Consider the following 17,785-nt stretch of genomic DNA (forward strand, 5'->3'; position numbering starts at 1 on the left):
TCAACCTAACGACAGGCTGAGAGCTGGAGCTGAGGTGGGTTTTAAACCTCCTGACAAACCGTTACACCACGCCCACCTGTCAATCTGGTTAGATACACGGCATTATTGTTAATTAAAACTTAACTCTTATCCTTCATCAAAACGGATGAGTCAAATGTCATTTCGTTAAGTGTAGTTTTTTTAAGCAGGATGTAAACATGTTTCTGCTGTAATAATGAATTTGAATGGGTGTGTATGTGACTTCCTGTTCTTCTGCAGCCAGCCTCTAGTGGACACTCAAGTAACTGCAGGATTTTGCGCTTCAGCATTGGCTTCATTCCAAAGGTTGCCGCCTGGTTCAAAAAACAAAGATGTTGACGCACTGTGGCGCAAAATGTAGATAAATCAAGTTTTGCTGGATGATTTGAGTGAGTTCGGGATAAAAATGTTGGTAAACATGTCAAATTAGTAGTACAGTACTTTAAAAAACAAACAAATTAATTGAATAATCCCTAGCAGAGGATATTACTTGTGCCTATGTTACATCATTAATTACAATGTTTAAACAAGTATGACTGATTTGATTTGAATTTAAAGCTTTAGATAGCTGCTATAAAGCCACAACTGGGATTATCTGCCATAGAAAAATCGAAAAAACTCCAAAATAGCACTTAAATAACTTGAAAACGCTGAAAACCTGACATAGGTTTTCAGCTTGAAAACGCTGAAAACCTATGTCACTACATCTCCCATGATGCACTTCTCTTCGTTTCCGGATGCGCGTCTAAATTGCGCGAAAGCCCCCTCTGACGGAAGGACCTCCACGAATGCCTGCTCTGAAAATCAAGTAAACACGGTTTATCTCACATAGCAGGATATTTAGACTTCATCGAATCAGTTCATAATGAAACTAATACTTTATATTTGATTTATAAACTGAGCTGTTTCCTCATTTATCCTCGATTATCCCCGACGGATGTTAAATATATTACGTCGTTATATTTTGGTCGGCAGCTGAAACGACGAAAACAAAAACCCTACAGCGTGCTTTTAGCTAGTTGAATTATATACGAGATAAAAACTGCAACCCTGTAGACATGAATAAGCGAGAAGGTAAGTTTTAATACATTAAACCCAGAATATAATAATCTTTTAAATGCAGCTGAATAATTGTCAACAGCAAAGAAAAACTCACATCTGCGACTAGTCAGCTAAAAATAAAACAATAACAACTAAGATATCTGTTAGGGAAAGATGAATTAGTTTTTGTTTAAATAGTCAGACTGCTGTACTTTAAATACATCTTAATTTTTTAATAAAACAGCACAGTTTGCTCACATTAATCTACATTTTAAATGTTTTTATTTATGTTAATTTATTTGTTTATTTGGCTGAGACAGATCCCGTCTCTCTAAGAGCTTTCAGAAGAATATTAAACAACAGCAACAGAGAGCATGCTAACAGACTGAGCTAATCTGTGTGTTATATTTGTTTGGTAGTTATAAGAAGTGTCAAATAGAGATGCATTGGTTCAACATGGATATTGACCCTGTTGACTGACATCTGGAATTAATGTGGCATGAACAGATGTCCGTAGCAGATTTTTATTTTTAGGGCAAAATCAATTAAATGCTGACATGTAGTTCACCTACCTGCTGATTCAGAGAAGATGTTTTTTAATCAGGCAGATGAAGTCAGCTGTTGGACTTAAGGTTAAAGTGTTTTTAAGAAATGACGTTATTAACCAGATGTTTTATGATGAACAAACTCTACGTGACTTTTCTGCCTCCTCTCAGGTGATGGTGTGCCTCGTAAAAACACGGATGCGGTGCAGGAGCGTGATGGGAGCGCCAACTCATCCTCACCCGTTATCGCTGCTTTTAAAGGTAACTCCGTCCTCTGCGTTTTTTTTGTTTGTTTTGACCCTCATGTTTGATGCCTATCTCTAATTCTTACCCTTTCTTTGTTTTGTTTTTTAAAGTTTTCCAGCAGGAGTTGGACACCAAACATGACAAATACGAGCGCCTTGTGAAGCTCAGTCGAGACGTCACCATCGAGAGCAAGAGGACCATTTTTCTTCTACACAGAGTGACCAGGTCTGAACCTTTGTCAAAACTCGTGATGTTTGGAGTTTGGTTCGGACAGCAGTAGTAAATAATTCACTATTGGTTTTGACAAGATTATTTTTTGGGCTTTTTGTGCCTTTAATTGAGAGATAGGACAGTGGATAGAGTCGGAAATCAGGGAGAGAGAGTGGGGGAAAGAAGCCACAGGCTGGAAGACTATAGCCTCCATACATGGGGCACCACCCCCACTGCACCCCCAGCGCCTCACTATTGTTTTTTAAATTATTTCATCAGATACAAATCTCAAAAGTTAAAGGTCCAATCAGTGAGATGTGTAGTGAGTGAAATGATAAAGGTATCTTACTATATGATCAGACATTAAGGAAACATGCTATGTTGAAGTGCTGGCTTCTCTGACAACAATGCAGCAGCCAGTATGTCCTCCTTCTAACTTTAGATTCTGCTCCTGAATGCTCTGGATTTGTTTGGACCAGAGAAGGTACTTGGTTTTAAGACACCCCCACACGGCTGTTTTGGACGCCCCTCGGTTTGCCAGATATGAGAGCAGTTATCAGGTCAACAGGTGTTGCAGCGATGGAAGCGGGCAAGAGAAGTGGTTCAGATAGAAGTGATTGTACCCGACCTAAAAAGCCTCTGCATGTTTCTAATAAGCTCCACGAGCAGAAACGTGCTCAAACTAGGATCAATATTGGAGATGCTTTTGAAAAATGGAGAGAGGTTAGAACACAGAAAGGTTTACAGACCGATGCAGAGCTGGATAAACACTGAAGCTTCAGTGTCCACCACATGCTGACCTGCATGAGCATCGACTCTAGAGAGGAGGGGGCGGGGGGGAGACAGCTCTCTACAATGTTTAGAATTTGGACTGCAGTACCCATTTGAAGGAGAACATTGTATCTGCTCGTATATCTTGGCTGTCCAAAAAAATTGTAATGAAACATGATATCTTTTGATTTTTTAAAATAATTTGATACATTTCTAACTGTTGATTCACGTTTTCTCTGGATGAAAAAGTGTAACAGACCCCGAGGCGATTCTGAAGGAAGCAGAAGTGAAGCTGGAAGGAGTTAGACAGAAAATTGGTCAAATCGCCGAAGAGCTGCGAGGAGAAGACATCCATCAGTTTCACAGAGCTTTCACACCAGGTGAGCCTCGATGATAGCACACAGTGATCATTACTGCAGATTATGAGATAACATGATTGTGATGATGCCCTTAGTTTGAGAGAGCATTTCCAACGTGCTGAATACCATCGATGGGCTTCAAAACCCTGCCTCAGAAACCAACGAGTGATGTCACTGACGCTACGTCCATTTTTATACACTGCAACATGCAGAGAAAAATAAATCAGGCCCTGTGTCCATCTAGCGTTTTTTTCTGGGCAGAAAAGCGCTTGCATGAAGCGTTTGTGCGCTAAGATTAGAAGTGCTGCACGTCTGTCGTGTCTCTATGACAACAGTCCAGTGGACAGCTGGATACACTCTCCATTGTCGTGTGGTGACCTATGTCTCTGTTTATATCATGAATCAGGGATCCAGGAGTTCGTGGAGGCCGTCTCCTTCCTGCACTACATCCAACACCGCAGCCTCATCAGCCTGGAGGAGATCAACGCCCGGCTGGTGTTCATGAGAGCAGAGAAGGTAGCGCCGTCTTCTCAAGTCGTTTGTTTGTTTTTCATAACTTTCCCTCCATTCGTCTGTCATGTTTTAAAACTAAGAGTGAAGTTAATTTATTTTTCTTCAAAATGTAGTTATGACTTCTTTTCCTCTCAGGGCTCAGCTGAAGATCTGCCGCCGGGTGCTCAGGTGCTGACCTTCCAGGTAACGCCCTCCGACTACCTGCTGGGCGTGGCCGATCTGACCGGCGAGCTGATGCGTATGTGCATCAGCAGCGTGGGAAACGGCGACATCGACACGCCCTTCCAGCTGAGCCAGTTCCTGCGTCAGATCCACGACGGCTTCTCCTTCATCGGGAACACGGGGCCCTACGAGGTGTCCAAGAAGCTGCACACGCTGCGGCAGAGCCTGGGCAAGGTGGAGGACGCCTGCTACGCCCTGAAGGTCCGCGGCTCCGAGATCCCCAAACACATGCTGGCAGACGTGTTCTCCAGTCGGAGCGCGCTCATCGACCCCGAGGAGGGCGTGATCTGATCTCTGCTGCTCGATTCCTGCTCCTGTGTGTGTTTTAATGTCTGTTACGTTTTCTGACATGTTGGTTTATTTCTCTCTTTATTACAACAATAAAATGTGTTAAAGGACACAAAGGATTTCTTTTCTTTTTGATAACGATCTGATGCTTTCAGTTCTGCATGAATAAAAAGTTCTGTGCCAAAAATCTGCCATACTCCCTCGTCTTTAAGCTGCTTTGAAAACGTGTGTGTGTATTTTTTTCTCTTCTCGCCTCTCCATCACTCACAGATCATCTCAGGCTGCCTGCAGACCGCGTGCAGGGGAAATGTAACCTTTGTATAATGTGCATGCATTTCCTGTGTTTCCTGGTCAATCTGCTGACCCACACGCGCACACACACACACACACACACACACACACACACACAAGCGTCCTCGTACGGTGTTTGAACAATCCTCACCACACTGAAATCACCTACAGGTACAAAATAAAATCTGACAAAAGTGGCTGTTGTCAATCATCTGTATCTTACATCATCTTGTGTCGATTGTTATGATGTCACCCATCTGTTCCTGCAGGGTCTGCATGCTCTAAATGCTGTCTCAGCCTATCGACAATCGTGCACACAATCTGTAATGAGTAAGAGAAGCTTCTTGTTGAAAGAAAAAAAAACAGGTTTGGGGCACAGATGTAGCGGTTAGGTCACACCTCATGTACGGAGGCTGAAGCCCTCCAACAGGTGGCACATGTTCAAGTCAGACCTGTGGTTGCTTTCTCTCACGTCATCCCCCCCTCCCCCTCTCGCTCTCTGATTTCTTACTCTCTCTCGTCCTATCAATAAATACAGAAAGCCCAAAAAGACAGCTTCTTCATATTTGGCAGTTTGAAGGATCAGAGTGCATAGTTTGTGTTTTCATTGTCATGTCACAGAAAAAGAAAGTGAAAGCAAGATAAACACGAATCATACCGACTATCTGTTCTTCTTTTCCAACCTGTTTGAGACAAAATTAGCAAACTGAAACACATCCAATTTAAAAAGCCATTCAAGTTTTTGCACATCTGTCCTTCTGCAGCTGGTTTGTGCTTCAAAGATTTACATTTCTTGTCTGAAAAACCTCACGTGGAGCTTTAGGGTGACATTTATCCTATCTAATACGTTTGTCTCTAAGTTAAAAAAAAAAGTAAACGTGTTGTTGTGGGTTTTATTTTCATTTGTAGTTTGAGTCTGCTACCTGGTGGTGAATATCAGAACAACATGTAGACATCCTGCCTTCTCTTTTAGAGGAAATGCTTTGACATTAAACTGAATAGTATTTCTGGTTTTATGATTTGATTAAATGCCATCATGTCATGAAGATATCTTTCTTTCCCCCAAATTTTCCCTAATTTTTCTTCTTGCAGTAAAATACTCAACGACACAGCTGCGTCTTCTGCAGACATTTTAACAGTCAACATGTTCTCCTGGCACCGTGTTCGGTGGATTTCAACAGCACAAACCTGTAAGAATAGTAGAAACCTTGAGCTGATTTGTTGTCATGTGTTTGTGCGTTAAAGGAGTTTTTGTTTGTGTTTTCTCAGAGCAGACAGGAAACCTCCAGTGTGGGTTATAAACCTTCTTAGTCCTCCTGACACCTGCAGAGCGCTGACATTTAGAGCTCCTAATCTTTAAACCAAAAGGTGATGATGTCACTGCAGGTACACCTGTGGATTTAATCCCCCCCCGCCCGCCTCACAGCTCTATCTCTTTCTCTGTCTCTCTCTCTCTCTCTCTCCCCCTCTCTCTCTGTCTCTGTCTCTTTGTCTCTCTGAGCACTCTCTATCTCTCTCTCTTTCTCTGTCTCTCTCTCTCTCCCCCCCGCTCTCTCTGTCTCTGTCTCTCTCCCCCTCTCTCTCTCTCTCCCCCTCTCTCTCTGTCTCTCTCCCCCTCTCTCTCTTTCTCTGTCTCTCTCTCTCTCTCCCCCTCTCTCTCTCTCTCCCCCTCTCTCTCTGTCTCTCTCCCCCTCTCTCTCTGTCTCTGTCTCTCTGTCTCTCTCCCCCTCTCTCTCTGTCTCTGTTTCTTTCACTTTCTCTGTCTCTCTGTCTCGCTCTCTCTCCCTCTCTCTGTCTCTCTGAGCTCTCTCTATCGTTCTCACTTTCTCTGTCTCTCTGTCTCGCTCTCTCTCCCTCTCTCTCTGTCTCTTTGTCTCTCTGAGCTCTCTCTATCGTTCTCACTTTCTCTGTCTCTCTGTCTCTCTCTCTCTCTCTCTGTTTCTTTCACTTTCTCTGTCTCTCTGTCTCGCTCTCTCTCCCTCTCTCTCTGTCTCTCTGTCTCTCTGAGCTCTCGCTATCTCTCTCTCTTTCTCGCACTCTCTTTGATCTCTCTCTCCCCCACTCTCTCTCTTTCTGTCTCGCACTCTCTCTGATCTCTTTCTCTCTCTCTGTCTCTCCACAGTGAGTCTCTGATGGAGTAAGAAGCTTCACGTTGTCTCCTCTGCTGAGCTGAATGAAAGGAGCGTTTGGATGTTTGTGAGGAAGGATGAAAAGACATCTCTCTCTCTCTCCCCTCTCTATTTCTCTGTGAGCTCTCTCTCTCTCTCTCCCCCTCTTTCTCTCTGTCTCTCTCCCCCCCTCTCATTCATCCCCTCAGAGCAGCAACAAAGGAGCTCTTTGGTATTTAAACCATGCAGGATGTGTGAGGAGAAAATGAAAATGTGCACATTTTACATACAAACAATAATTAGAACGACGCTTTCCTCACTAAAGATTCTGTGACAATATGACGTGTCAGCAGTGCAGGGAAATTCAGAAGATATGTTTATGTTTTAAATTTAGGAACTCAAACATTTAATCCCGGAACATAGGACCAGATAAGACTTTATTCATTTGAATCTACACTCCCTGCCTCCCACTACGTTCTGCTAATGAAAGGCGTCTCATCCAAACCTTCACAACAGGGTCCTAAGAGGCTGACTAGACTCTTCTCCTCTGTCGCCCCCCGGTGGTGGAACGAACTAACAAACTCCATTCAAAGTCCCTTGTCACTTTAAGAAAAAGCTAAAGACCCAGCTCTTTATGAACACCTACAACCTTCAGGATGATGTTGATGATGCCCTGCCTCTGGCCACTTCCTGTCAGCACCTCTGGTTACTTCCTGTCAGTACCTGTGTGTTTGATCAGACTACTTTGGATAAAAGAGTCTGCTAAATGAAATGTAGAATTTGTTTAGTAAAAAAAAGTTTAAAAAAGTCTTTAAATTTCTCTCTCAGAGTTACTTTTAAACATTTTAGAATATCCCAACTTCTGCTCAGTGGAAACACCAATAAATGCATAATGTATCAAACCAAACTGAACCGGACTGCTTGGTGGAAACCCACAAGCAGCAGCAGTTTCAGCTTAAAGAAATAATCAATTCTGCTGCTGATGGGCTTGTTCAAAATCACCAAAAAAGTCCTCACAGGAGCTTTAATGTTTCTCTGTGTGTGTGTGTGTGTGTGTGTGTGTGTGTGTGTGTGTGTGTGTGTGTGTGTGTGTGTGTGTGTGCGTGTGTCCTGTGCCGCTCTCAGTCCTCCTCTCTGTGCTCGTGAGGCGGTCTGAAGAGTCTGGAGTGTCAAATTCCTGCACACGTAGGAAGGAGCTCCCCGCGCTGCTCCAACGCGACGCACGACGCACGACGCAGCGAGTAACGGACAACTCATCGACCAATCGACACCACACAGATTCTTCTCTAACATTATACTTCTACCATTTCTTCAAATAATCGCCTTTGATTTGTTACTCTCTCTCAACAATCATGACATGAGGAGGACCATCCCTCCTCTCCTGCAGTCGGTTCGTTCAGACGTAGCTGGACCCGCTTGTGTTCCTCAGAGGAGATAGATGACAATCTGGAGTTTAAGCGTCAAAACTTTGGTCAGAAAATGTTGATCGTGGTCTCAGTAGCTCGTGGGAAAAGCCGGTTTCACGTGTAGAACAAATCGCGAGGAGAGAAAAAAAAAAGTCTGGGTTGATTTTTCCACAACGGAAATGAGCTCAGCTCCACCACTGCAGCCTGGATCTGAAACATGGTCGATGTGACTCCGAGCAGATCTAAAAGCTCTGATTTCTGGATAAATACGGCTCGTGTTTGATCGATGAGATGTTTGCAGGACTGATGGGGTTTGAATGTCGCAGTAACTCTCTGCTGCACCTCCGAGAAGTCATGGAAGGTAAGAACAAGCAGAAATGTTCAACTCTCAGCTGATGTTTTGCTCAATGGTCGAACAGTTTCTCTCCGCAACAGGCTGGTAGAGTCATTTTCAGGATCTCCACGCTGATCAGAAAGGATGTGAAATAAAGGAAGGATCACAACAGATGTAACTTGTCTTTATACGAGAGGGCACAGAGAGTCTGAACTAAACCTGGAGGTCAACCTGTTACTGGTCTGCTGTGAGGTCAGTGTGTGCGGAGTCTCTTTATTTATCATTTTTCATTCAGTCAGTCATGCAGGACAAAGAGCTTTCAGGGTTGAACAGCACAGACACAAACAGTTACACCAAAACAGAGACTGGAAATAAAAAATAAAAAAACACAAGATTATAAATAGGGCCGGATCTATATGATATTTTTGGGGCCGATATTGGGAAGAGAAAATATTTGATATCGATATATTGGCCGATATCTTTTTAAGTTCTGTCTTCAATCTTTAGAGATAGAAAGATATCGACTCACACATTCATGGCGTTGATCCATTAACTGCAGTTATCAAACTCGGGATAGAATCAGGCGCCCAACTTGCCGACTTTTCGTCATATTCATCATCAACATGGCGGGCAAACAATTATTCTGTTTGTGGCAATAAACTTTGGTTAATTCACGTATTCCCATCAACTTTTTGCTTAAATATATTTTTTTCTTCGTCCATGTTGTTTGTTGTTGTTGTTGTTACATCATTCCGACTCGCTGAACTGGAAGCATGTGAAAACACTGAAGTTGAGAAAACGACTTTCCAGGTCGGGAACTGGGACCCTGAATGCAGCATTAAATCATCCTGTGTGTAGCCGGCCTATAGGAGCAAAGAAATTACACCTGGGCCGTATCCGAATTGCCAAGTACCTACTCAATCTGTCAGTAGGCAGTACCTACTATCCGTGCTATATGCTGTTTAGTACCTACTATTCAGTATGCACACACAGTAGGCAGATATTTGTTCCTACTTCGTCTGATTTATTCAGTAAGGAAGTGACGTCATTTACATTTCCCAAACCGGCCGCATCCACCTGTTTTTTTGTTTTTGTTTAGCTTTATTCAAGAAGAGTAATGCGCATATACAGTCAGGTAAACAAACCAATATCACAATGTAAATCAAGTAAAAGACAGATTAAATAACTAAATAACATACAGTAGCCTACATAAAGAAAAGTACAAATGAAAGACAGTAATATACAGAATATAAAGTAAAATAAACAAATAAAGACGCATTTAAATAGTTAAATCATTATTTAAATAGAGGGGGAAAGGTTTTATAATGATGCAGACATTTGTTTTATTTTCTGTTGTTAATTTAAAGTAGCGATTTCAGTCGGGACTTTAAATTAAGATTAAATTAATCAATGCTCGTTTGTTTTGATTTGGAGGCGCACGTGAAGTGACGATTTACGTTTAATTTCGCACAGCATTGTGGGTGGTAAAATACAATTCATTTCCTGTAAGCACGCATCTGATCCATACTGCATGAAACCCGGAAGTTAGTATCCATACTGAAATGTTCAGTATACTGAAGTGTACCCAAAAAATGCATACTGAATGACCACGAGAGTTCAGTATACTGAAACTCCATACTGAATAGTACGTACTGCATACTGAACTGTGACTATTCGGAAAGGGCCCTGGAAATTGCTGATATAAGAAGTCCCGCCCCTTCTTGATTTTCATTGGTCGATGGTGGAGAAGTGACATTGACATTCGTTGTACTGTTCTAAAAGTTGAACTGTTTTCAGAGAGCACTGACGGTGTTTTAGTGCTCAGGACACTGAACTACATTTAGTTTTGTATTGAAAACGGGCATATCTAAAAACGCTGCCGTGGCGTGCAGACAGTCTATGGTCGTGCAGCGATCACAGGGAATAAACGTCACCACCCTCTCCCACTCGCTCCAGGTGAATTCTCCTGATTATATCCTGCTGCGTTCTCACATCAGCTCACTCTGACTTTCTGCAGAATAAATACCAGGAGGCTGGAGGAGAAACTCAAACATTCAGCTGTTTGTGTTCACACATGACGCTCAGCATGAACACTTCAGGAGTGTTTCAGGAGTTTTTCCAGAGTTTTCTGCGAGTGTGAAAGCACTCTAACAGTATTTTATGTTTCTGTAGTGTATTTATTTTACAGTCGGTCTCTGTCAGATTTTTCTCCTCGTTTCACTGAATCGACCTCATGCAGAAAGTTTATGATCCTCATGTGAGCAGGCAGTAAGTGAGCAGCTGTTTTCTTATAAATGTCTCACGGAGCAGAGCAGAGATTGAACTCCTGATTCTCGTTAATTAAACGTAACTTTCTGTCAGCTGTTGAATATTGTTTTTTCCATTTAAACTCCCTTCTAGGCCACACTTTGTCACCACTTTGTCAGACCCATCGCTGACTTTCACTTCTTCTTTTCTGCCGGTCACAAGCGTCACATCTGCTTCTCAGGAGGCTGCTGACATGCAGATCTGTGTGTGTGTGTGTGTGTGTGTGTGTGTGTGTGTGTGTGTGTGTGTGTGTGTGTGTGTGTGTGTGTGTGTGTGTGTGTGTGTGTGTGTGTGTGTGTGTGTGTGTGTGTGTGTGTGTGTGTGTGTGTTTGTGTGTGTGTGTGAGGGTGCCGAGCTTGTTCCTCAAACATTTGTGTTTTTATGAGATCCTCTACATTCCACTTGTCTCTGGCTGAAGCGCTGTCAGCAGCCAATGAGCTGCTTTGTTTCAGCTGAGGGCTCTGAGAAGGGCCTCTTTAATCTGCAAAGGTAAATAATGGAGCTCGTCTGGCTGAGACGCTTCGTTTCCTCAAACTTTTTTTGTGCAGAAATGAGCAACAAGTCAACCGGAGAAAGCTGCAGAGGAGTCATTTAAAGTAAATCCTTGTTTTAGGATCCGCACTTAATTCTCATCAATGAAAAAATATAATGTTTGGCTTCATTCTCAACAGCACAGCAGTATTACAAAATCTGTTTAAAGATGTAACCACTTGTTTTTAAATTATAGTCTAATTTTTAAATGTTCAACAGTAACAAAAAGTACCTAAACTCCACTTCAGTCTGATAACAACAAAATAAAAAGTTTAAATCTCTTCAAACACAAATGAAAGAGAGGAGCTGACACTTCCTAGATTGCACGATGCCGCAGGAGTTTACCTGCAATTGTCTCGATCAGAAACAGGAAATGACCCAATATCAGGTGTCTAGGAACATTTTTACATTTTTTTTATTTGATGGTTTAAGAGTAGGCTACACGGTGGTACAGTGGTTAGTGCTGTGGCCTCACAGCGAGGAGGTTCCTGGTTTGAATCCCCATCTGACAGGAGCCTCTCTGTGTGGAGTTTGCATGTTCTCTCATGCATGTGTGGGTTCTCTCCGGGTACTCCAGCTTCCTCCCACAGTCCAAAGACATGCTCGTTAGGTTAACTGCTGACTCTATATTGTCTGTAGTTGTGAATGTGAGTGTGTCTCCCCGCCTCTCACCCAATGGCAGTTGGGATCGGCTCCAGCAACCCTAACGGGAAAAGCGGTAAAGATGATGGATAGATGGTTTACTGAAGTTTTGACTGTTATTTTTTAAAATCAGAAGTACTCTTCCTGGTCCAGTGGTTACGATGGTCGGGTCAATTGTCTTTAATTTAATGTCAGCCCCTGATGTATCTGTAGCTATGTGCACATAAATAATAAAGTTTTATTGGAGGGAATCTGTGTGCGCTGCCATCTTGGATTCTTTTTTTTGCTGTTTCTTCCTGAATTCCTGTCAAACTATTTCAGGAAAACTTTGCAGGAAACAACAAACAACCTTCTTCTGAGGGGCTTCACACACACACACACACACACACACACACACACACACACACACACACACACACACACACACACACACACACTTTCACAATGGGACCTGAGGTATTTCCTTCCCCTTTCCCTGAAATCGAAGCATGGCGACGGCGAGGAATGGAGGATACAGTAACACTCCCGACCATCAAGTGCTCCTCTCTTCTCTTTGAGAGGGTTATGTGTTGAATTGTGACCGCAGCAGATGGTGAACGATGTGCTGCTGTATTTTGTATACCTTCAGAGAGTGTTGGGTTTCTTAAACTGGTTATGGAACAGTAACCACGTCTGCAAAGAAACGCTAATGGAGCGGTGTGTAACCGGAGCTTCAGTGTGGTGGTCCCGGTGGACGGATGGCTCATACAAAGACCCCCCCCCATGTTAATCTCACTGAAAACCTGTCCCCTAAGTCCCTGACTCGCCCTTAAGTGGCGTCTCTTCCATAGACTTTATAAATAATGGACAAAGTCGGTGTGATGTCACCCTTCAGTTTATTGACTGCCTGTTGAAGCCTTGAGTTTGGTCATGTTGGTTTTCTGGGGCCAGACGTGACCATATTTGGACTCAAGGGTGGAGCGTCATTTATTATTTTTAAGAAAATAATCACATCCCCCGACCTCAGTCCTTTGCTGCATGTCATCCTCTGGGTAACCGTCATGTTCCTGCAGAAAGCGACTCTTTTAGTGATGGCAGCTGATTGGAGTTGCATATTTATCAAACTTAAAAAACTCAGAGAACTTGTGGACGTAGTAGACTAAATGCTTGTTGGCGATATTTCCTCATACTCCAAATTCCTGCCTCCTCATCACTTCACATCGTGATCTTCTCTGCAGAAAAGAAAACAACAATCCTGACTCCCATGCACGGGCCACCACAAATAAATCAGAGTGTGACAAACACTGAACGAGCTCAGAGACAGTTATGGTTCTTCTCACAGACTCAGTTAGCTGCTAATTGTTGCTAACGTGTAAATAAGAGTGTAAAAGTGCAGCTCAGACTTGATGGACGGTCTGTTAGTCTGATAAAGCTCACAGAGAGACAGATTATTAGTCTGATATTTATATGAACAAATCTCCAAAAGACTCCAACAGCACAAACACGACCCAGAGGTTAAAGGTCAGGGACTGAATTATCTGAGGGGACACCTAGCAGACAGCTAGCAGCTCCCACCTGTCACTCAAAGAGGCCACACCCCCTAATTCTACATCACTTTAAGACTTAATATAATGTAAACAGGTGAGTTGTATAAACATTCAGCCCGTACAGTTGAAGAGAGAAATGAGATCTAGAGACCCAAACTGTTTTTATACCAGACTGTAAACATGTTTATTTTAACATGGAGCTCTATGGGGACTGACTCACTGCAGGAGACAGACTCTAGTGGACACTGGAGGAACTGCAGCTTTTGGCTTCATTTTTCAGCTCTGAACATTTCCGCTGGATCTTAACCCTCCCTTAAGTGTCTTCATGTTTCTTCCTCTGCGGTCACACCGGATGCTTCAGCAGTGACATCACCGGAGGTCACGGCGGGTTGAGCAGAGAGCTGCGGTTCCTTTATGGTGCTCATGGTTTGTTTCGTGTCCTGCATTCTTGTCATGACGTACAGACATGCAATTTCTTCAAGTGTTCGGTCACTGGGGGAAGAACTGCAGATTATAAAGGCTGATAAGTTTCTAGTAACACAACATGAAGTCCTCGTTGTGTCCAGATGTGTTTGATTCCTACTGAGGGAGTTTTGTTTTTAGGCTTCTTTCACAAAGTGTAACAAAGTGTAACGGGGTTTTACTATGACTTTAGCATGAATGCCCCCACTGTGTCTCCTACAAAGGTCTGTGTGTGTGTGTGTGTGGGTAGATAAATTTGAGAGGCAGAAGTGAAAGAGAGAGAGAGAGAGCCATGCAGCTGGACACAAAGACGCTGTTGATTCAAACATTCAGCCTCTCTCTCTCTCTCTCTCTCTCTTTATGTTTTAATCACGTGAAGCTGCAGCAGGTGTTCGACTTCCAACATAGACTTCTCTTCGTCATTGTGCTCTTCTTTTAGACAAATGAATGTTATCATAATTTTTAATTATTGCTGAGGTCGGCCATGTTTCCCTGCAGTGCTTCTTCATTGTCCAAATTATTAACATCTTAAATTTGAAGTTTGTCACAACACGACCTTTGACATATCTGCTGGATGTGAAGGCAGCTGTTTCCTAACAAATTAGCCTCATCGGCTTTAAAGGGTGTTAGAGTAACGGGTCAGTATTGTGTTTGACGCCCGTCCTTTGACCTAGGTCGCAAACAATATCTGTGTTATTGATTCATTTTAAATTCATCATATTTTTGCTTAAATCTTTGCTTTCTTTACTTTGACATGTCTGAGATACAGTCAGGTCGGTTTCTGCACGGCCGTCTCTGCATCTGGAGAAGCTTTGTTTCAGAAGATTATTACTTCTTTTGAGTGTTTTTAAAGATAAACTTCAGGACGTGTAGTCCATGTTCGCTCCTCCAATGAGAGGCCTGTCTTGACTCAAAGTGACTGTTTGGTTTTGGTATTTCCCAACAGCTGGAGTAAATCTCTGGGAAATGTCGCCCAGCTGCCAAAGTTGTTTTTCATTCAGTCAGTGATGTTAGCGTTGAGGAGAGAGAGAGGGGTGGGAGTCTTTAGGGTTTGGTTAGATCATAGTCTGAGTTTTAGCAATAGGTTGTTTTACATTCCTGCATAATTGGCACATTTAGCGTCACATTTCTTCCTGCCGTACTCCATGATTAACACTGTTAATCCTGCTGTTTGTATTAGCTCACTGTACTGTTTGTCTTCCTCATGAGCGGGTTGTCCAGATTAATGGTTAATCTCTGCATCGACAGGTGGCCGGGCGTCAGGGACAGCTGGCAGCTCCGGCCGTAAGAGGTTCCACCGACGACCGGGGTACATGAGAGGAGAGCCGTCCAGACTGCAGAGCATGTCTCAGGAGCAGGAGGAGGAGGAGGAGGAGGAAGGGAACACAACGGGCATTAGAAAATCTGGACGTCACACTGACATCACACCTGCTGTCAAAGTGTCCTCACAGACTGACAAACCTTCATGTAGCACCCGGAGGAGTAAGAGTTTTCTCTGCTCTGGGACTCGTCCTCTGTCTCCCAAAGCATGCAGGGAAATGAACGGTACATCAGGCCAGGATGAACTCAGGTTAAGCCGGAGTCCAGCACCTCCACAGTCCTCCACACAGGACTCCTTTAACTCCAGTTTTAGTTTCATCCGAGAGTCTCTAAACTCAACTTCAACCCCGTCACAGGAACCAGAAGCACTAAGTCATTCCACTAAAGCACAGAGTTCACCTCAAACTAAACCAGCAGCCTTAACCACTGAGCACAACGTCTCGAAGCAGACCAGTTCTGTCCAATCAGAGGCGTCCTCCGAGCGGGACGAGCTGTCGTCAGGCGGGAGGTTTTGGCGGGAGAGTCTGTGGGTAAACAGGGAGGTGACGTCTGACCTCCCTGACTGTGACTCTCACTCTGTGGACATAGACATCACCTCGTCGCTCTCCGTGGACTCAGACACAGCCTCCGCCTCCTCCGTCACCTCTGGCTATGAGAGTGCCACGCCCGTCTGCGACCATGGCGTGGACAACCTGGTGAAGAAGTACGAGGGCGTGCTGCAGGACTGTCTGCAGAACAACCGGACGCACACTAAGGTGAGCATGATTGGATCCTGATGGCTTTTATTAAATTTAAAGGGATAGTTCTGATAATCAGGAGCTCAGTATGAACCGCTACGGACTAGCATGGAGTAAAATGTACTCTCAGATGCACCGACAACTGATAAGTATCTCAAAGCCCCCTTCAAAACAATTCAAACTTTTCCATTAAAGGTCCCATATTATGATTTTTCTGGTTTTATATGCTCTTCAGTGTGTTTTCCAAGTGTCCTGTGCATGTTTAGGCACATCTATGTGCAAAAATTCAAAGTCTGCGGAAACGCAGCTTCTCCTACGTCCTCCTGTTAGCTGTAGCATTAGCTGCATGTAACGCTCGGTTCTAGCCCCCCTCGATAAAAATTTGTCAGTCGGGCATCATTGTCAGTGTGAGATCACTGATCTAAGCCCATTGGCTCGTTGTGGCAAGCCCAGCAGCTCATGTTAAAATTTCCGAGAAGCGTGCTGAACAACTGACCAATAACGACAGAGCGGATCAGCAGACCAATCAGAGCAGACTTGGCCCACGTGGGGTCTAACAGTGTGGGCTCAGCAGAGTGTAGCTGACAGACTCAGAGCGTAGAGGGAGCAAGGAGGAGCAGTGCATGAAAACAGACACTTTTTTCAAACTTTAGCTATTGTGAACGTACAAAAGTAGGTACATAGATTAAATATACAAACCCCAAAAAGGGCAGAACATGGGCTCTTGAAAAGAGCAGTATGTAACTCTGACACCTAGTCTTTAAAATGGGTACTGCAGTCCAAATTCTAAACATTGCAGAGAGCTGTCTCTCTCTCTCCCCCCTTGCTCCCATTTTTTAAGGAGGTCTCGATGTCAGAGAACCCTTTTCTTAATGCATAGCAGCTTTTATTATGGAACTTTAAACTAAAGGGTGAAGTCTTTTAAATATCTGATGCAGATATATTAATAAAACACATAAAAACATTTAAAGGGACTGATAGTCGTGCCTGATATTAGGAGTCTGAGAAAGTCCACACTCAGTCCTGAACCTGCTGACTTAGTCTCACTTTTGAAACGACGGTCATCGCACCCTCACGTTTTTTTTTTTTTTTCAGCCTGTGTCATCTGTTTAAAGATCATCGCCCTCTGGACTGTTTGGTAATCTACTCCGTCTTCTTCTGTGGTGTCTTTTTCAGATCGAGTCCATGATGTTGAAGCTGCAGAGACTCCAGCAGAAAGCCATTTTGGATGACGACTATGACGCAGGTGAGCTCATAGCTGCTGCTTTAATATTTAGGTAATTTTACAGTTTTTTTTTAGATTCAGCAACACGTGGATTAAAGACAGAAGTGCTTAGTCATTTTTTCTGCCTCTATTGTCAAAGTTTAACACATCTGATGGAGATTTTTATTTTGCTGCTCCTCCAGAACATTTTTTAAATTCAGTATGAAAGAAAGAAAACAGTAAACATTGAAGACTTTGCAGCAGCTCAACATGCTGTAACAAGCTGTGTAGTTGGACATTTTAACATGGGGCTCTATGGGGACTGACTCACTGCAGGAGGCTTCTGCTCGCTTTGACATTTGTTTGTAAGAAAAGGGATGAAGGGGAAGTACCCGAGTCGCTTTAATTGGATTTGTTGCAAACTGAATAAGTTGTTGATCAAACTGATATGAACGATGAAGCTCGTGAGGGCAGCAGGACACACATCAGCCTTACCTGTTGTATTTGTTTAAAGGCTCTTACATACATTTTAGATCAATCTGTCTGGTGGGTTTAAGGACCTTTAGCTGCACATTCTTAAATCATACATTATAAAGTTCTTGTTTTTGGTGACACTTGAGTAAACACTAAACTGACTTCTTTTTCTCTGTATGATGAGCTGAAGGGCGGACTAAGAGTGTGTAATGCTTATTTCTTTCTGATGA

General features: G+C 43.3%; 2 protein-coding genes across 4 annotated transcripts in view; both read left to right on the forward strand.

The window, feature by feature from the left end:
- The first annotated feature begins 778 nt into the window (after positions 1–778).
- Positions 779–4,402, forward strand: tsnax (translin-associated factor X). The gene is made up of 6 exons (XM_020647009.3): positions 779–1,092; positions 1,776–1,865; positions 1,961–2,075; positions 3,081–3,211; positions 3,597–3,706; positions 3,839–4,402. Exons 1-6 carry the CDS (start codon positions 1,077–1,079, stop codon positions 4,214–4,216), a joined length of 840 nt encoding a protein of 279 aa, XP_020502665.1. The 5' UTR covers positions 779–1,076; the 3' UTR covers positions 4,217–4,402.
- A 3,376-nt stretch (positions 4,403–7,778) lies between these two features.
- The window catches only part of disc1 (DISC1 scaffold protein), a 55,020-nt gene continuing 45,013 nt past the window's right edge, over positions 7,779–17,785 (forward strand). Inside the window, exons 1-3 of one of the 3 annotated variants that reach the window (XR_002278393.3) lie at positions 7,779–8,379; positions 15,069–15,895; positions 17,054–17,123. Coding sequence is in view for 2 of the 3 variants with exons in the window: in XM_065959394.1 (XP_065815466.1) it covers positions 8,310–8,379; positions 15,069–15,895; positions 17,054–17,123 (967 nt within the window). In the remaining variant the exon portion in view is untranslated. The other 2 variants (XM_065959394.1, XM_065959395.1) reach the window with 2 other exon arrangements.

This window comes from Labrus bergylta, chromosome 10 (assembly GCF_963930695.1).
Source record: "Labrus bergylta chromosome 10, fLabBer1.1, whole genome shotgun sequence".
NCBI lineage: Eukaryota > Metazoa > Chordata > Actinopteri > Labriformes > Labridae > Labrus > Labrus bergylta.